At 39.8% G+C, this 21,179-nt stretch overlaps 2 protein-coding genes across 15 annotated transcripts in view; both read right to left on the reverse strand.

Moving 5' to 3' along the window:
- KLHL3 (kelch like family member 3) overlaps positions 1–21,179 on the reverse strand; it is a 260,598-nt gene that overhangs the window by 130,672 nt on the left and 108,747 nt on the right. Inside the window, exon 1 of one of the 14 annotated variants that reach the window (XM_074313566.1) lies at positions 1,217–1,235. The exons of the other annotated variants lie outside the window; for them this stretch is intronic. The gene's annotated coding sequence lies outside the window, so the exon portion shown is untranslated. Of the gene's footprint in view, positions 1–1,216; positions 1,236–21,179 lie in introns of those variants that run through there. 14 annotated transcript variants of the gene reach the window in all.
- On the reverse strand, positions 9,169–12,254 carry HNRNPA0 (heterogeneous nuclear ribonucleoprotein A0). The gene has a single exon (XM_019740235.2). The coding sequence runs from the start codon at positions 11,631–11,633 to the stop codon at positions 10,710–10,712; it is 924 nt and encodes a 307-aa protein (XP_019595794.1). The 5' UTR covers positions 11,634–12,254; the 3' UTR covers positions 9,169–10,709.

Genomic DNA, 21,179 nt, shown 5'->3' on the forward strand with positions numbered 1-21,179 from the left:
AAGCAAGCAGGCCCTCTGAAGACAGCACACCACCAATTAAAGATTCATTTCAGTAAAAAATAACGTCTCTCAAAAAAATAAATAGTCTATACCTATAGCAGAAATAAAGAGGTTGTGGGTCTTTTATACTTTAATCCAAGTTGTTCTGATTACTTTCCTCATAAACCCTCATTGAAAGCAACTATACCAAAGAAATGGGAATTTTGATCTATGAAAGGGAAAACCAGAAGAATCTTTTAAAATTTAAGGCAGATCAAGACATGCCTCTGCTCAAAACCCTGAAATGGGAAGCTGAAATCCTGCAAAGGAGTAGCGGACCTGGTCAGCTACGCCTCTGCTCCCCTTCCTTCAGCTCCAGCCACCCTAAGTAACTTGCTTTTCCTCAAAAAGGTCAGGCATAATCCTGCCTCGGAGCTTTTGCTCTCCCCTAATCCTCTACCTGGACCTCTGTTCCCCTAAGTATCTGCACTGCTCACCCCCACATTTCCTCGTCTTTGCTCAGATGTCACTTTATCAGAGACCTATCCATACCACCCTATCTTAAATTGCACTACCTTCACGAACACCCTGCCTTGCAGCTCTCCCCTCCCCTTACCCTAACTTTTCCATACCACTCATCATCTTCTAACACCCCGTATAATGTATTATGTTTCATTGTCTATATCTCTCCCCACTAAAATATAAGCTCTATTGAGGGCAAGGATTTTTCTCTTGTTCACTACTCTAGATCCAATTGAATCATTTAGCAGAACGGTCATAAATTTAACCGGACATAGTAGGAGATCAAGGAGACACTGAATTTCAAACAATGTGGGAAAACTTATGACAGACAGGTGGACAGAGTAACCTAGTGCAAACAGCTAGGTCTTCTCCAAGTTTGGTTATGCCTGGGAGTTCAAGTCATTAAAAAGGTGGAAGGGATTAAAATTTTTCACTGAAGAAATGCAAACAGATGGCGCATTCAAACAACGTTACTGAAGAGTTTTAATAAAAAGAATTATTTACAAAGGTGTGGTCACAGTTAAGGAAACCCAACAAGATTTGGAGAACCATCTTAGGGCCAGCAACAGGGAGGCTGAAGTAGCAATAGGAGGCAGTGGTTACCAGAAGCCAGAAAAGACCTAGGGCTGTGAGAGCCACTGCGGCAGAGCTCTGGCCACTGATAACCTGTCTGAACATGTGTTTGGGAGACAGGGAACAAATACCTTCACCTCACCTTTCTCTCACTCACCAGGTCTCCTGCTAGTTTCTCCCACTGTCCAAATATGAAGCGAGAAGAGAGTATGCAGTTGAGAATCAACCTCCTAAGAACAGAGCAAAGAAGAGAAAGGTGGAGAAGTGGCTCAGGAAGGGCAAAGAGAGAAGACTCAGCAGAGTAACCATTTGTAACAATGCTTCCAGGTGCTCAACTATGTCCAAACCTTCCTTCTAAACCTCTTCCCATTCCAGTGGCATCACCAGTCTCCTACTCACACAGCAATTCTGACTCATCTACTCCCTCTTCCTGATTCCCCACATTTGCCAATTACACTTGCACAACTTGCCTCAAATTCCCTTTCAGTCTATTTCCAGTGCTACCTCTTTGTTCATACTCTCATTTTCTTACCTGGTTAACATCAGCTGTCTTAGCAGCCTTGCCACCTGAAACATCATTCAGACTCAATGCTACTGGATTAATCTTTCTAAATTAGTCTCACTACCACTATTGTCTTCCACTGCCTGCCAGAGAAAGTCCAAATTAATTGTAAATACTCAAGACCTCAGGGGCGGCAGGTTAGCTCAGTTGATTAGCACGTGGTGCTAATAACACCAAGGTTGCCAGTTAGATCCCCATACGGGCCACTGTGAGTTGTGCCCTCCTTAAAAACAACAAAAAAAAACAAGAAAACCTCGGCATGTGGTTCCAACTTTTCCCAATTTATTTCCCACAACTCTCCTTTATTCTTAGTACAAATTAGCCACTTGTATTTGGAAGTAAATGAAGGTTAATGGAAAGAGTATGACCATTGGAATCCGTCAGACTTGGATTTAACTCCCAGCTCAATCACTTCATCGGCTGGGTAGCCTTGGGAAAGTTACTTCACCTTTCCAAGGTAAGCTTCTGCTACCTTATCTATGAAGCAGAAGGTTACTGAATGGACCCATGAGAACATTTGTTAATGTACTTACCGCGTTTCCCCGAAAGTAAGACCTAGCCGGACTATCAGCTCTAAGGCGTCTTTTGGAGCAAAAATTAATACAAGACCCGGTCTTATATGAGAGTAAAATAAGACCGGGTCTTATTAATTTTTGCTCCAAAAGACACCTTAGAGCTGATAGTCCAGCTAGGTGTTACTTTCGGGGAAACAGTCGTACATACTGTGCTTAGCACACAGTAGGCCTACTTCTCTGTATCTGCTCCATGTTTCTGCCTCTTTCTCCCCCTACCTTCTCTATCTGGCCAATTTTTTAGGCAAAATCCTGTATTCTCCACAACGCTTTTCTTGATCTTTCTACCTACCTGGAAGTCACCTCTCAACACTCACATTTCTACCTTCCTTAGAGTACCAAGTACTTACAGACAGCTAGTATGGTTGGTATCTCCTACTAGAATTGAAGCAGCAGAGGTTTAGGCAGTTCCCACGTCCAAGCTCATCTAGCAAGTCAAGGGCAAAGCCTAGGTTAAACACTCAGTCACTGAAAGTGCTCTATGGACAACATCTGCTATGTCACTACCCTTCAAAACAATTAGTCATTCACCTCATTAACTGAGCAAATACCATGCGAATGGGATGGGGGTGAAATAAAGGTACACCTTTTGGTAGTCAGTCACACCTATCAGAGGTCATAATATTAATATTACTATGCACCAGAGACAACAGTGAGCCCTTTACATGCATTGTTTCACTGAATGAATCTATTTAACAACCCTGTTAGACAACTATTCCTAGTAGTATCTCTTTTTCAAAGACAAGGAAATTGAGGTTCAGTCCATTTTGTTTAAGGTTACAGAACTAGAATGTGAGAGTCAGGAATGGAACCTGGTCTATTTGATGCCAAAATTTATGTCCTTAAGAACTATGAAATATTGAATCAGATGCCTATTCTGAGGCAAGTTACTTTGCAATATAAGAATCAAGAAAAAATGCACCTTTCATATGGTATCCAAATAATAATGAAGGAACAAAGCTTTAATTTTAATCAGAGAACATACACTAAATGACAATGGGACTAACTCCAATTTGTTTGTACGGTGTGAACAATCAGAGATGGTGCCACAATGCTGAAAAGGAATGGGTATATCATTTCAAAGGAAACCAAATTCCAACCAGAATGCAAGTTATTTGAAGACAGGAACCACGTTTGTCTCCCTGCTGTGTATCTCCAGATCCAAGATGTGTTTTGCACAAAGAAGGTAAATCAATACCTGAAGAAATTAATGGTAAACATGGAGAAATAAGCACACTGTTTAAATGGTACAAGTTCACATCACAGAATTTTACAGCAGGAGATGATGACACCAACCTATTTCAGGTAATTTTTTTAAGCAAATCATACAAACCGGTAAAAGAATCAAAGGAGCCAAAGAAAACCTGCCTGAATAGAAAACGGAGCACACAGCTAGGAAAAGAATGAAAGCCTAGGAAGGTCTCTTCTTGAACCCTTTTCCTCTCTGAATATTTAAATCCTCTAACTTCAAGTGCAAGTAAAAAAGTAAGTGGAAAAAGTCAGTACATGAGAGACTCAATTGCCCTTTTTATCCCTCCTTCTTTGGGATTCCTTTTTAAAAAGCAGCTTTCAAGTATCTCCTCTTTATGATAAATGTTTTATCTGGTAACATTTAAATTCTCATTTAGGGAGAATTCAAAATTCACCCAAAGGCAGGTTCCAATGCCAAAGACTAATTTTCCCTAACCAGTTGTGTTCTTCTCTCTGAAACGAGCAATAAATTCTGTTTCCCCAGTAAGACACTTCCACACATTGTATTTAGTAAAAGAATAAATTTTAGGGGCCGGCCCGGTGGCTCAGGCGGTTAGAGCTCCGTGCTCCTAACTCCGAAGGCTGCCAGTTCGATTCCCACATGGGCCAGTGGGCTCCCAACCACAAGGTTGCCAGTTCAATTCCTCGACTCCCGCAAGGGATGGTGGGCTGTGCCCCCTGCAACTAGCAACGGCAACTAGCAACGGCAACTAGCAACGGCAACTAGCAACGGCAACTGGACCTGGAGCTGAGCTGCGCCCTCCACAACTAAGACTGAAAGGACAACAACTTGACTTGGAGAAAAGTCCTGAAAGTGCACACTGTTCCCCAATAAAGTCCTGTTCCCCTTCCCCAATAAAATCTTTTAAAAAAAAAATAAATAAAAATAAAAATTAAAAAAAAAAAAGAATAAATTTAATCATCAAGAACATTCATAATGTGCTGAATTCAAATTCAACTTGAGGCTAATAGTTCATGTCCACTTACTATTTTTCAAAGTAATCCAACCTTTCCCTAAATTATATAACTATTAACTTTATTTTAAAAATAAAATTTAGGGCAAATATAACCTTTCAATTACAGCAAATTCACTTTTCAACAGTAACTACTTTAATTACTCCAAAAGTTATTTTCTAACAAAATTGTATTTTAAAATCAGCTAGTAAGTCAAAATATAGTGAAGACTTAAGAAGAAAATGCAAGAATGGCAAGCGTAATGCTAACAGCAGCTTACTAAAGGGTAAAAAAAATACTAAAGGTATTCTCCAAAATATGAATCCTTTCGAAAAGATTCATTTATAATCATTTCCCATTTAAGACCTCAACTAATTTGTATTATCATTGAGTATTTTCTGCCTCCCTTAAGCTGATTTTGCTATCAATAACTTTGCAAAAATCATGAATCATAAAAGAATGCAAAACATGATAAAATACAAATGATGTGCTTTTAAAGGTCTTTGTGGCTTAGCAATCTAAGAAAAAAAAACGAGCCCAATACTTCATGCTCTGTGCTTTGGCGTAAGCTGTGGGATGGATGCCCTTTGCCATCCAAATGTCAAGATAGCTCCAAATGTCTCCTTTTAACATTTTTCTTGAACCACATAGAAAGTCACCACTATAGCTCATATATAATGTATCTCTGACTAAAATACTCACACTCTATCACAATGATTTGTTTAAATTCCCACCATCCAATTAAATTGTGGGCACCTTGTGAGCAAGGACTGATCCTTATTAATTTAGTTAAGGCATGCTCAATACATTTTGGTTGAATGAATTACAAGAACTAGTCTAAGAGTTCTTCTTGAAGACTGTTACTGAATAATTACCAAATATGACTAAAAAATTAACAGTATCAAATTGGAAAGGATTTAAACAATTACAGTCTTTAAATCATAGGAAAATGAAGTCCAAAGAAAATAATTTAACTTAACAACGTTAAATACTAAAATCTGAATCCATTATTTCAACTGGAAATTTAGATTTTTTGGTATTGCCCACACCTCTGGTGAAGAGCAAACTTCTCCCAGGAAATCCTTTCGTCTGTTATTTTCTTCCCTTTCCCACGAGTTAATGACTTAGTAAATAATTTAAAATTCAACTAAAGACAGTTTCTAGTGAAAAACCTCTATTAACACATAACAAGTATGATGCTGCAAGTTTTTAAGTAGGATAAACCAAAAAAGATCACTTTTTAAATGGGTTAAATGGCACTTATTGCTAAAAAATCCCAGACCTCAATGTGTGTGTATGTATCTATGTATATGTGTGTGTTCCCTTTGGAATATAAAGGGCACTAAGGCTTTTAATGGAGATGAGTTACGTATTTTTAAATAAAGTCTTTCTCATAAAGAATAAAAATACAATTTGGGAGGAAAAATGACAATGCAAAATTGAAATGTTGAGACTGCAGAATATCCAACAATATCTTGCAGGGCTCTAGCAGATTTCTTAGCGAACTGTCTGGACACCAGTATAACCTATGGCTTCAGCCAGGCTCCTGTACTTTTTCATCTTTGATATGTTCTAAGTGGCAAAACAAGCCCTGCAAAAGTTGTTCTGAATTATAAGCAGAAAAACTGGAAACATGTTAATAATCAATAAATTACGGTGCAGCTATACTACAGTGTAACATAGTTATATTAGTTATATGTACAGATATCGAAGGACATCTTTGAAGTTAAAATACATAGCCATGTAGATATAAACTGATCCAATTCTTGTTCTAAAATACACACACACACACACACACAGGCATGCAAACAAAAAGATCTAGAAGTAGACAAACTTAACATATGTTATCTCTGGGTACTAGGAGGTAACAGGGTGAACAATTTATTTTTTCAGTTTTACAATGTGTAATTTAAATATATAAGCAAAAAGATCCCTATTTCTTGTTCTCAATAGCTACATAATCTTAGGCAAATTATTTCAATTCGGTAAGCCTGTAGTTAAAATGCAACAGATAATAAATCTCCTCACAAAATTATTCTAAAATAAATAAAATGCATACAAAGTACTTAACAGCACAAGGCACAAAACAGTACTTTTCTTAACTGTATTTCATCAGACAGTAGTTATTTGGTATATGCAGACATCATATGGAGAGTGGCAAGTACTTCTCCAGTAAAACTACTGAAGATAACAAAAGGGGACATTAATATAATGGTACTCATAAGTTATTAACTTTATCATGTGTACTCTAGCTTTGAAATTTTCCAGTAAAATGTTTTAGTTGAATTTACCCCAAGGCTTTAAAACAGCCACCAATGAGTATGTACTTTTCTATGTATAATGAGAATTGAAAAATAGATCAGAAAACTGCTTTCTCATTTTCTAGCACATTTAACTCTGAGGTAGCCATCTCATCAACTAAGTGTATATTTGACGATCAAAAACATCTGCAAGAATAATAACCATGTTATTCATAGCAGCAAGAAATGGAAGAAAACTCATTCATCAAGAAGAAATGTTTTATGATACAGCTATACTACGGAACATTATATAGGCATTAAAAAGAATGACGGTCTATGTCTTGATAATGTGAGAATGTTAGTAACTACAGAACTATGTAACCCTACTTTTTAAAATTAAGTGCATACAAAAAAGATCTAACTGAATATATACGGTACCTATTAAAAAATACGATTATCCTTGAGAAGGGGGTTTGCTCATATAAGAAGGGTTTTCACCTACTTTTTGTTTAGTTTGGTTTATAAGCAGTTAATTCTAATAAAATTATTTTTAAAAATATACCAGCCCCAAGAGTAAGATTTCTGTATTTTCTATTCCCTAGTAATATTGGTATTTTCTGTCAAGTACAATCCAAATGTTATGTGCAATACTGTAATTTTAAGTAACATACAGCAGAAAGTATGTTCCTTAGGCTTTACCTATTCTTTCAAGGGACTTTTTATTGGAAAAAAAATTTACAATGTATATTCACTTTTAATAGAAAGCTTGAGACAAAGGCACATCAAAAAATAACCTGCAGTAAGACACTAGGAGAAAGCATTGTCCTCCCTTGGTTTAGAGACAGTCTTTATTGCCGTTTCAGAAGGAAACAAAATAGGGCCTTCTGAAACAGGGAATAGAAGGAATTTTTCCCCGTGACCAAAACCCTACACTGACTCAGTAAATTGGTTAAAGTGAAAGAGACTTATCCTAACTGCAAATGTTGTCTTTTTGGGTAAGACCCATATTGTCTAAGATGTGGATCTGCTCAAATCAATCCAACATCCAAACACCCACTTTCAATCAGCATACAAAATTTAACATTAAATGCAAATTCTCAAATTTGAGAAAATTAAGCACTTAAAAGGTAAATAAGCCTGTAATTCAAGTAACTTAAATTAACACTCACTTCTGGTCGTGAGGGTAATAATCGTAAATACCAAATTCTCAAGTATCCTCAATCCTTTAACCTTGGTTAAAAACAAAAATTCATTGTGAAGTAGATTTAAATATGAAATCTATTCCAAATCACTGTTATAGGAGCAAACAATCAGTTTATCATTGACTTGATAGTTATCACTATGAACATCAATTATTTGCAAGCTTTTTAATATCTGAAATTACCATCAATCTTGAAAGACCTTTCAAACCACTTTTAACTAATGATCTCCACTGAGTTTATACTAAAAATACTGTCAATGCAAAAGTTCACAATCAGGAGACAAAAAAAATAGGTTCATTTTTATTTTGCTAATCTTTCAAATTAGATTTAAGCAGGGGGCAAACTGTATTCAATACTGACTAGACTGTATATACCTCCATGAATTCTTAAATTTGAAAAATGTTCAGATAATTCTACAGGTGATAAGTCAAAACATACAACTGGTTGCCAAAAAATGTCCCACGTGACAAAAATGCTTGCATAAAAATCGACAAGAGGAATTCTGGAAAGAGTAAATACCACTATGTCTTTGCATTCATTAAATACCAGTCCAAGTTACAGAAATTTGTAAAGGTAAATACATGACAATGAAATGTTCCTATACCTTGAATAGAACACTAAGTCACTTTTCTAATTAAGACTAAACACTTTTACATAACTCATTTAACTTCTTAGAAGTCTATGTTGGGAATACAAAATGACAACTTTATCAATTGGTGTATTACAATTGATCCAGAAGAACTAGATCTCCCCACTAAAACTGAGTAAAAGGCAAGCAGAATGACAATCATAAAAATTTAAGCATATCATTTTCTGTATCCCAAAGGGCCCCCAAATTACCAAATGAAAAAGCCCACATGTATGTTTCACTAAGTGAAAAATAAAACATTAAGGAAACTGTAGAGCCACTTGAGAGCAAAATATTTGACTGTTTATTCATGTGCAAAAACATCTATCCCATTTATCAGAGGTATATTTAGATATTTATACCATCAGTTGTCTTTTGTCAAAGTGACTGAGTAGACATAATCTAGCCTAGCAATCTTGACCTTATTTCCTATCTCTTGAAAGTAGAGTCCTGGCAATTAGGAAAAAAAAAAAAAAAAAAATCTTAATTAATATATGACAAGAACTAAAAAAGGGTCAGTGTTAAAATATTCTGTTAAAGCCCAATAATCTCTTCAGAACGATTCTTAATATGGCTTTCAACTGCAAGATTCAAGTCAAATTATTTTACGGTAACATTAAATACACTAGATTAATAGGTACTATGAACCCACCCAGCAGATTATACATACTCTCACTCAATCATGTAAAGAATTGAATTCTTTATTTGTGATATCCATAAACGTTGCTATTCTGTATTTCTAACCAGGAAGTCAATTTTCTCCTATATCGTTTTCGTTTTTTATAAACAACAACTTGAAATCTATTGCATGAAAGGGCTACAACTATACATTTAACCAAGCAGAATACACAAATAGTTTGCTTTACAACTTGCACCTAAAATACCAGTACACCGAGCTGGTTCATTAGTTGTCATAGCAATTTGGGGCCATTGCCCAAGCTATGCATAGCAGTTTACATGTTCAAATCTCATATAGAAAGAGCAATTGTGATACGGACTGTTAATTATATTCCTGTAAAGCCCACCTTAGTTACAAGTAAATGTGTAACCAAAGTCTGCACAGATTTTTGATGGCAAAACTTCTAATCTAATGAAATTGTCCTAAAACAAGTTTTAAACAAATTGTTTTGCACATATACTGCCATTCTGCCAGTAGATGGCGCTACAAAGGTTGGGGAAAGGATTTCCATGAGGACAGTTCAGCTATAGGGAAAAAACATTTAAACCTGCTCTGAAAAGACAAAAATGCATTTAGTTTGAGGGTAAAATATAACCCTTATTTGTAACGATTCATTACAGACAAACCAATAAGAGGGATGAAACTAGATCATCTGAAAGCTTTTAAACAGTTTATATGAATGAAAATACATGCTTAACACAAACTATTTCTTTAGAACTATACAGTACATACTTTGAATTCTCATAGAAGTGACTAATCATGTCATGATAAGCAAATCGCTTAGTACAAGAGATGGATGCACAGAAACTTTGAAGATTTTAAAAAGCCACATCCACCATTTCAAAAGTTGCCTGTGAAGGGATAAAAATTCAACATCACTAGCAGGGCAACAGAAAAGAAAACCACAGGACCTTTTAAAAGTTTCTCTAAGTACACGTCAAAAACTAATTAACACGAAAAATTTTCAACTAATATCCCTTAAAACGGTACGGAATGGATCCTAGAAAAAAGATGTTAGACATGTACGGTCAAACACAATGATTTATTAAAAATAAAACGTAAAAATGATTTTTGTACATATGCTTCCAAATTTCAGGCATGGGATCCAAGTAGATTTCATAGAAAACGCTGTAGCCAGGTATCAAGTCCTTACAACAAAGTAAACTACCCCCCACCCCAACCCCCGCCCAGGTTTTGCTACAGAATCAGCAAGTTCACTCCCTCCCCCCAAAAAAACACAAATTAAAACAAGACGTTTTGCTAGTATAAAAACGACCAAAGTCCAAGTAATAATAAAAAAATAGAGTCCATCAATGACTGTAACACAAAAATGTGTATGTGGGGCCGAGTCCATCTTCAGAGGGAGAGACAAGAGAGGTGGCAGGCAAATAGGGCAACACACCCAAGGGTAAGCAGCCTTAGAAGCGGCTCCCCCAAGGGCAAAATGGGGAAGGCAGCGGGAGAGGAAGGGACTCAGGAGTTGACCCTAGTTGGGCTGTTGAAAAGAGCTACCCCTATAGCCACTCCCAGGCATTTAAAAAATTTTTTTAAAAGGAGCTGCCTCCGTAACCACCCCCACCACCATAACCGCCTCTGTAAGGTCCACTGTTACTGCGACCGCCCCAGCTGCTGCCTCCTCCACCGCCGCCGCCGCCGCCGCTCTTCATGGGCCCATAGGAGGACTGGTGCTGGCTGTAGCTGCCGAAACCGCCGAAGCCGTTACCGTAGTCGCTTCCACCGTAGGACGAACCGCCTCCGCCGCCGCCGTAGGCATTGTAGCCGCCGCCGCCGCCACCGCCGCCGTAACCACCGTAGCTGTTGTAGCCGCCGCCACCGCCTTTAGACAGGCCATTCTGATCACGACCACCGCCGCGACCCCGGCCGCCTCGGCCGCCCCGGGAAGACCGGGAACCGCCTCCACCCCCACCGGAGTGGATATCCTCCTTAGGAACGGCCTTCTTCACCTCCACGCGATGGCCTTGGATCGGATGGAACTTGACCACCGCGGCCTTGTCTGCCGCGTCGTGATTCTGAAAATACACGAAGCCGAAGCCACGCTTCTTGCCGGACTGCTTGTCGGCAATAATCTCGGCCTTTTCCACGGTGCCAAACTGCGAGAAGTGCTCGATCAGGTCGCCCTCAGCCACATCTCCCTTTAGACCCCCGACAAAGAGCTTCTTAACCTTGGCGTGGGCACCGGGCCGCGCCGAATCCTCCCGGGACACCGCCCGCTTCAGCTCCACCGTGTTGCCGTCCACGGCATGAGGCGAGGCGGCCATGGCGGCATCGGCCTCCTCCACATTGGAGTAGGTCACGAAGCCAAAGCAACGGGAGCGCTTGGTCTGGGGGTTCACCACCACCACGCAGTCCGTCAGAGTCCCAAAGGCCTCAAAGTGGCCGCGCAGGCCCGACTCACTCGTCTGCACATTGAGGCCGCCGATGAACAGCTTACACAACTGGGAATTCTCCATCTCTACGGCCCGGGCCTTCCCCCCGCTCTGCGAGCTCCGAGGTTTCGCCGTCGCCGTGACCGTAGGCTAAGGCCTCTTCACAGCTTGGGCCCAGCCGTTGCTGGAGCCGTCACCGCCGGTTACCGACGGGGAAGGGAAAAAGGGAAGGGGAGGAAAGGAGGAAAAAAGGAAGGGGGAGGGAAGGGGAGAGGTGCCGGCTAGAGGACGAGCCGAGGAGACTGGAAGACAACCAAGGCCGCCGCTAGCGCTACCGCTACCGCTACCGCCACCTCCGCTCCCGTATCTGGGCACCACACAAAGAGGCCGCTGAACGCGCGCGCACCCTCCCCGAGGCGTGCGTCACCGTCGACGTACGGCAGCCCAAGGCTGCCCGCCAATCGCCGCCTCGCTCTCTTTAGTCCCGCCTACCGCGCCGCAGGGCCGCTCTCAGTCAGGGCCTCGCCGCCCTCCGCGGCCTAGTCAAGCCTTGGGCCTGCACTGCTCCTGCCGCCGTCTCTACCGACCCGCTTTCACTCCCGGGCTCTGCAGCGTGCCGTGACGAGACATTCTCCCAGCCCTCTGCACACCTCCGCGATTCACTTCCTCCCAGCACCGCGGCTGTTCCCAGTGGTTTTACCCCTCCCCTTGCCGTATCCCCTCGCCCAACTCCGCAGTGGCGTTCGCGCCAGCCCCTTGAGAGACATGTCAGTCTAGCCAATCACTGCGATCCGCCGGCACCCATTTCCGTTTTCCGCAGCCGCTGGACGGGCGCGCTCCCCGGAGCGCGCTGGCCCAGGCGCACCGTGTGCCAGGAGCCTGCCTACCACCCCCCGGCCTCCTCCCGCCCTGAGTTGGGGGTGGGGGTGAGCGGGGGCGCGCTGGGGCCCGTTCCCAACGGATGCGGCCTGGGGCGCCACGCGCGGGCTTTTTGAAAACTTGACTGTTGGGGTTGGGGGCCTGGATTTACCCGCCGCGTTTCGAACGGGCCGCTACACCTGGCGTCCTCGCTCCTCCCGTCCGCACAAAGATGGAGGGTAGAGGCCTAGTCGGCGACGGCGGTTATTAGCCGTTTACAGTGGGCCCGAGACGTGGTTAAACTAAAACACTGGCACGTGGCCCTGCGCAAAATCGAGCCAGAGGCAACGTGAGGACAGCAGTGCGCCAAAAGCGCTTCAGAGCTTAAGACCGAGGCCATCCCTTGGGCCACCCGTGAAGCCCTCGGGCGACGTCCTTTTCAGCCTCCCTTCCCTCACTCCGACAGAAGACATTTTCATTTTATCTCAGTGAACACATCTATTTATATGTTTAGTTTACATATCTACGCGTTGTTTCCTTCCCAACTTTAAAGCTTTTTAAAGGCACTGGATACCACATGAACATTATATACAAATATCATGCACCCGTTAACTGCCTTACAGCCCCTCACTCAGGTGGGAATGCAAGAAAATTATAATGGCTCCCATTTAATGAATCTTTGTGCCAAGCAAGATACATGAAGTGGGACACAGGATGAGACATGACGTGACCAAGAGCCCCCAAAACCATGTAAATACTGAAGAAGAAGAGTTCTTCACTGTGTCCTGGAGCATTCAGGAGTGATTCGTGAAAGAGGTGGAAGTTGCACTGAACTTCAGGGTCAAAAGCTAGACAAGATTTCTATAGAGTTTATCTGAACAAAAGCCAGAGGAAACAAAGCTTACATAAGTTTCAAGGGGCAGTAAGTGGACCAGTTCCGTGCAGGAAAATTTTGATAGAAGACAGTAAGAGGTAAGATCAGTTGAGGGTCTTTGATATTATGGAATGTCTTCAATTTTAGATTAAGTTTCAATATTATTCCAAAGGCAGGCTACAAGGTTTATAGACCAGAGTCTGGCTCTATCATCTACTCACTGTGTGACTTTGGGCAAGTCACTTAATCTTTTTTAAAACTTAATCAGTTTTATTATCTGAAAATCAGAACCATAAAATCACCTCCCAGGTGTCGTAAAAATTAAATGATAGTCTGCATGTAAATACAGCACACAGGGCCTGGCACATAGTAAGTGCTCAGTTTATCCAACAAATACTATACCAGGTGCCAGGGAAAGGGCAATAAACAATAGATAAAAATCTCTGCCATCATGGAGCCTGCATTCTAGTGGGGAGAAGCAGACAATAAATAAGCATGATAACATGGAATGTTAGTGATAAGTACCATTGATTGGGGGGGAGGGGTGGAAGACAACAGGAAGTTATCACCGTGTTGCAAGAAACAAGTCATGTAAGTTAGGATTTGCTAACTGATTGATGATAAGAATGAGGGAAATAAAAGCATTCTAGTGATTGAAATCTGGAAGCCTAAAATAGCAGCAATGGTAGAACTAAAAAATCTAAGAAACTATTTTGGAGGGAGTGGGGAAGATGATGAATATAGTTGTTAATTTTTAAGGTGACACTGGTATTCATGGGAAACTGTTTTTCTGGGATGCCCAAAGACTATAGCTCATATGAGAGATTAGACCTTAAATATATTTTAGAGTCATCCATGAAACATTAAATGATGAATTTCTGAAGGAAAGAGAATAAGACCATGGCTTATTTTCCCATCTAAACTGTAAATTCTAAAGTAACAGTTTTCTCCTACCTTGTTCTAAAATAATCATACCACCGAATTGGGAATCCATTATGAGTTTAATTTCTTTTGACTAGGCAAGCTTCATAGAGGCATATGTCTGGTATAATCCTGACATATAGAAGGGGCGTAGGATGATGGGAGACAACACAAGCATGTTTGAGAGACAGTCAAGAAGCCAGGATAAATGTAAGATAATTGGGTGTTAGACTCTTTTCAAGAGATGAGATTGGCAAAGGTAGGGATGGTGAATAAGGAGTTGTTATGTAAATACTTAAATGATGCAGTCAATTTCCTACCTCTCAGATCATTCAGGGAGACAAACTTTTTCTTTCTACTTTACATTTGAAATCACTGCCTGAGTTTGTATCTTAGCTTTACCTTGCTTAGAGGTGCATCAGCCTTCAAAAAAAAAAATTTTTTTTTTTTTACTATAACAAATTTAGACAACCTTTGGTTTCCATCCCTCCTTTAAGCTTGATTACAAAAACCTCATTGAATGTGGTGGTTAAACAACTCACAGAACTGCACACTAAAAAGAGTGTATTTTATTGTACCTAAATTATACCTAGAAAAAGAAAACTGGAGAAAGGGGAAAAGAATAAACTGAGAAAGAAAGGGAAAACTATGGCCAACTATATTTCCAGAAAGCAACAACTTTGATTTTCTTTTTAAGTCAACTTTTTATAACACCCATGAATGTCTTTTTGCAGTAGGGTTCTATTATGGACTGAACTGTGTCTCCTCCAACCCCAAAATTCATATGTTGAAGCCCTAGCCCCCAGTACTAATGAATGTTAAGTATAATTGAAGATAAGATCTTTAAAGAGGTGATTAACTTAAAAAGAGAATATTAGGGTGTGGCCCTAATCCTATAGGACTGCTGTCCTTATAAGAAGAGGATGAAACACTAGGGGCACATGTACATAGAGGGATGACCATGTGAAGAGACAGCAAGAGGGTGGCCATTTGCAAACTAAGGAGCGAGATCTCAGAAGAAACCAACCCTGCTGCCACCTTGATCTTGGTCTCTGAGACTCCTGAACTCAGAAAATAAATTTCTGTTGTTTAAGTCACCCAGTCTGTGGTACTTTGTTATGGCAGTCCTAGCAATCTAACATATCCTAACATATCCACCTAGAAAAGACGTGTTTTCAGTGTCTATGTTTGGGGTATAAGACCTCATTCATTTGTACGTGTAAAGCTGCCTATACACATCTTGCCTGGATTTCTCTAGGCAAGATTACACTAGATTTAGTGATTTACCTGTAAATTCCATAACAAGGTTACAGAATTATATTCCTTAAAGTTAAATAAATTATTTAAGTTTTGGTTTTGAATTTTATGATTTTACTTATATTACCCAGACATTTATATTTTAGTGCATTGTTTTTACTCAGTCCAGTAAGAACTTCAAACATTTCTGAATATTTTCTTCAGCAAATTTTATACTGAATATTTTCCTCTCCATGAGGTATGTGCTAGATCGATGTGAAAATCAATTTTTTAATCTTATCTATTAAGTCCATTTTCAACTTTAGTTTCAGCCTATAATATAGCTGGGTATGTGAATAACAACTTATAAAGCTTCTCTTCCTAACTTATACAGAAAAGGAAAATAATTTGCATTGATTGAGATCAAATTTCCATCAACCTAAAGAGTGGCAACGCAGAGGGAGATTTCATTTGTGAAGTGTTCTATACTCAGACCTGTGAGTGAAGCAATGAATATTCATGCTACGACATACACTTAGAGTCCTTAAGAATCTGGTCCTGGCGTGGTAGATGATGATAAAAGGGATCAAATATATGGTGATGGAAGGAGAACTGACTCTGAGTGTGAACACACAATGTGATTTATAGATGATGTAATACAGAATTGTACACCTGAAATCTATGTAACTTTACTAACAATTGTCACCCCTATAAACTTTAATTTAAAAAAAAAAAGAATCTGGTCCTTCTTCATTTCTAAGTACATACTGAACAGAGCAAAGAACAGGTTAGTCTACTCAGTAAGCTGCAAGAGTGGCATTTAGTTGTAGTTGTTCATGGAGTTCAGATTATATATAAAGCCTTTCTGGATCATTCAGGATCTAACCATGTTTAGTTAAATGATCTTTATCATAATTTCAGCACATTATTAGAGAAAGAGAAAATTACACACATCTTTTTTCCCACTAAAACTAGGAGAAAAACAATGGAAAAAATGAAAATTAGCCAGGATTTGTATGAGCAACAGTGTAATAATGATGATAAGCAGCTATGAAACCAAGAATCATATGCTCCGTAAGGAACCTGTTCTATAAGATAATCAATCACTGGCTGAAATCCCTCAGTATATATAGCAGTGATTTGTTTGGGTTGGTTTGTGAACACCCTAATTTACCAAACATCTATTTTACTTTGCTGCCCATGATTCTAAATATGATCTATTTTCCACCTGCTGAAATAATATATGAAGCACTTTTCATTCATCAGTATTAATTAAATGGGTTTCTTTCAAGGATTAAATTGTATATAATTCAGTTCAAATTCTAATAATTTGCTAATTCCCATCATTGTTTTGGGGAGATTTATTTTTCACCAAGCTCTGATATGATTATCCACTGCATCCAAAATATATACTAATACATTTTCTAAGTTTTATTGCAAGGTTTTGAGCATGGTTTTGTAAAATCATAGCATTGACCTTACTGGCACATTCAAAGTTCCACCAAAAATAAGCCCCTTTATATTGAAGCATTTACTGTAGATAAGGCTCCTTATCACCCTGTATTTCAATTTAAAAATAATTTTCTTACCCTGCATTCTAGAATCATAAGAATAGAGCATAGAGAGACCCATTATTGGTCATCCAGTCCAAAACTTGCATGTGACAGATATGGCCCAGAGAGTTGAAACGATATGCCTAGGCCCACACAAGTAGTAACTTCTATCTAATCTGTGATCAACTAGCCACCTTACACATGACTTAGCCCATAACACTCCTGCTCATGTAGTTTCTGTATAGGCTTCCTATACAGAAAATAAAAAACATTGTTAAAACAGGACTTGGGTCATCATTCTATCCTTTTAGTCATCATTTATCCAAAGACTACTGACAGCTTTTCACAAACTAAGGCTCAGGGCTCAATTTCTCATGGCTGAAATTGAGATGATAGGAAATACGAGGTTTGGGTATTTGAATGAGATTTTGCAACTAGAAGATAAAGCTGCAAGAACACTGGAATTAAACTGGTATTCACCCTAGACCTGCTCTCAGCCCCAAGTCAGCTAATAGAGCACTGGGAAAGGGGAGAGAACAGAAAGGTACCTATGTCTACCAAATGTCAGACTAGCTTGTCCCTTCCTTTCTACCAGTTCAACTTCTGGGTTAGAGAGAATAATGAAAAACCAAGCTTGTTGAGGCATCCTGAGTTCATCTGGCAGTAATTTCTGGAGGCATATATCAAACTGAAACATCTCAGTGTTTTCACTGAAAAGGCACAATTTAATACATATGCTGAATTCTTCTTAAAAAAAAGTTTTTTCATATGTAAGTAATTTCTTCCTTATCTTGAGAGCTATAAATGTAGATGGTGAGTATGAAAGTTACTTCATAATTCTAGGTGAAGGAAATGTCATATTCTTTTTCTATTACTAAATTAAATCTCATCCTGAACCACCATTCAGGTTGATGAAAATTTAACTTCAGTCAATACTGGGGTCAAGTTGCACCTGTAGGGCAAAGACTTCAGGTTTGACACAGTCCAGGATATTCAGGGACAGGCCTCTGATCTTTGGCCCAGATTTGTCACTGTTTATAGGCTCTTTGTCCAAGACACAGAGTCCCTTGCAGAAAGCTGGCTCAGCTGCTTCCTGAAATTTACCTCCCAGCTTGAGCTGGGGCTCTTTACCATGGCTAGGAAGCCCAACACCAAAGATTCAAGTTCCCACTGTACCACAAAGCCATTCCACACAGAACAGGCCACATCCCCAGGAGGGTACAAGGGAGAAGCACAGAGGGACTGGATCCTGGTCCCTGCAAACTCCACGGAGCCCACCCTCCCCCCAAAATCTCTGAGGTCTCCATAGGAGACTCTCCCTGCTGGGCTCTTGCCTCTTTCCCCTCTCCTATGGGACCACCTAATAGAAATCCTTCAGTGACTTTAGGCTTTAAAAAAATAAAAGGCCATTGTACTACTTCGGTCCTGGCTGAACAACGGTTCAAGGAAAGAAAGTAGAGATGTATTCTTAGAATAGGGCAGGAAAACAGAAGAAAAGGCAAATTAATATTTCAATAAATTATCCTATCACGTGTCTGTGGTAAGGTGTCCTTTTTGCTAAATTACTTGAAAGTAGATATAACAGAGGCCACCTTCTCCATCCCTCTTCACGTTTCTAAGGAGTGCCTCCTACAGGCACAAGTTTAGGGCAATTTCTGATTGAACTCTGAGGTCAAGAAGCATCCTCGGGCAGTTTCTAGACAAATGATTGTCTATACCAGTTGGGGAGCATCCTTGCTCATGTTATGCTCTTGATTATCAGTGTCAGGACCATAGAAGTGAATTATCATATGTCCCCTACATCAGTGAATGGCACCATCATCCAGCTGAGGTTGTTGGATGTCTTTTCCCTCGACAGCTGCCTCACCATTAATTCTACACTTTCCAGACATGCTTCACTGCTTGCAATTCTCCTAAAAGTCATGCTTTCTGAGCTCCAGGCCTTTGCATATGTGACTCCCTCTGCCTAAAATAATGTTTCATAGCCTTTTTCATATTATGGTGCAAACAAAAAATATTTGTACAAAACACAGGGATAAACTGCAAAGAATTTGGGGTTATCTGTATGAGCCTTGTTGAAAAAAATTCAATAGAAAAGATATTTAATAAGCTACCAAAACATTTTAATGAGAAACTTGAGTTTGCTCATTTAAACATAACATTTTCTTTCTATTTTAAAATAATTCCAAACTAAAAAGTTGCAACAATAATAGTTGCCCTGCCTTGGAATCAGCTATTTTTCCAAGGAATCTTGGTTCCTTTTAGTGGACAAAGTAACTTTTTTTCCTGAAACAGTTGAGCGTAAATTGTCATCATGATGCCCCAGTGCCCACACTAAAACTTTAGTGTATAATTTCTACAAGCAAGGATATTCTCCTACATAACCACAATACAGCCATCACAATCAGGAAATTAACACTGATCCATTACTATCAACTAATCCACTAACCCTATTCAAGTTTTGACAGTTATCCCAGTAACGCAAAAGGATCTGGTCCAGGATCATACATTGAATTTAGTTGTCACGTCTCTTTAGTCTCCTTCAATCTATAATAGTACATCAGTCTTTCCTTGACTTTGATAAATTTGACTCTTTTGAAGATTGTAAGATCAGTTTATTTTTGTATAATATCCCTCAATTTGGATTTGTCTGACATTTCTTCATCATTAAATTAAAATTATGTACTTTTGGCAGGAATGTCACTAAAGTGACATTGCATCCTATCAGGTGACACATAATTTCTATTTGTCTCATTACTGGTTATGTTAACTTTGATCACTTGATTAATGTGGTGTCTACTAGATTTCTCCACTATAAAGTTGGATTTTCTCCTCTTGTAACTACTATTTTGTCATAGGTATTTTAAGACTATAATATCTCTTTCCCCATCACACTTTTATCCACTAGTTTTTAATATTCACTGATGCTTCGTGGCTGAATTCATTATTACTGTGATGTTTTTGAAATGGTGATTTTCTAACAATTATTCCTTCTATCTTTATTAATTCTCTTTCCCCCGATTATTTATTCATTTCTTTATGTCAATATTGACTCAGGAACTCCTATTTTACTCAATGGATTGTAATCTGCTATTATCATTATTTTGATGCTCTGACGATCCCAGATTTGGCCACTGGGAACTCATTCAAGCTTACTTCTGTGTTCTTTTGACATGTCCCCATAACTCTTTCAACACTTTTGACTTTCCCACCTAACAAGGTATTTCAGGCTCATCTTGGACTTTCACTGCCCTGCCTTGGAATCAGCTATTTTTCCAAGGAGTCTTGGTTCCTTTTAGTGGACAATGGTACTTAGAAACCAAGATATGAGCTATGATGTGTCCATTGCTGCTCCCAGACAGAGATAGAGAATATATGTATGTATACATACAAATGGTACATTACGTAAACACATAGATTACATCTATATAATCCATGCATTTGTATCTACATTTATTTCTACATCTGTCTATCAAACCATGAGTTCACACCACTACCTCCAATTCCAATCCAATACCACAGAGTTCATTCTAGTTTTTTTTTCCTTTTCCATATTTATAACTCTTTTCTTTGACAGTGAAGAAGCTGGTTCCCATTATTCTCAATATATTTACTTGTTAGTTCAATGCTGTGTAATCAATTTTCTGTCCTGCCTACCACCTTCTCACAAAGTTGTCCTCCTTCCTCTGTTCAGCCTCAAACAGTGCTGGCCCTTCCCTGCTGCCACAGGACCCTCATGTATTAGGTTGGTGCAAAAGTCACTGTGGTTGAAAAGTTTAAAAATAATTGCAAAACCCACAATGACTTTCGCACCAGTCTAACAGCTGCCCTCCTCATCTAGCTGGGCTTTAGTACCCCATGCCAGGCCAGCACAAGCCTTGTGCACAGATTCCTTCCCCACCCCAATCAAGCTGTGACATGTCCAGGCCAGCAAGCACCCTCCTCACCGGCAGGATCCAACATTCATCACTGAGCTACCAAGTCCACTTCCAACTTAGACGCCCTCTTCACCTCACTCATGCTGTAACAACCTCGTGGCAGGCTGCCACTGTCATCACCATCTTGTACAGAAAATCTCCTCACCTCTCTCAGGCTCCCAACAACCATGCAGGCTGCTACCACCCTCCCCTTATCAGACACCCTCTCACTCCACCCCACGCCAGGCAGCCTGCCCCCCTGCCCCACCCC

This window comes from Rhinolophus sinicus, linkage group LG10 (assembly GCF_036562045.2).
Source record: "Rhinolophus sinicus isolate RSC01 linkage group LG10, ASM3656204v1, whole genome shotgun sequence".
Taxonomy (NCBI): domain Eukaryota; kingdom Metazoa; phylum Chordata; class Mammalia; order Chiroptera; family Rhinolophidae; genus Rhinolophus; species Rhinolophus sinicus.

Coding starts and splice junctions, on each gene's coding strand:
- HNRNPA0 (XM_019740235.2), bottom strand. CDS start 11,633: ATGGAGAATTCCCAGTTGTGTAAGCTGTTCATCGGCGGCCTCAATGTG.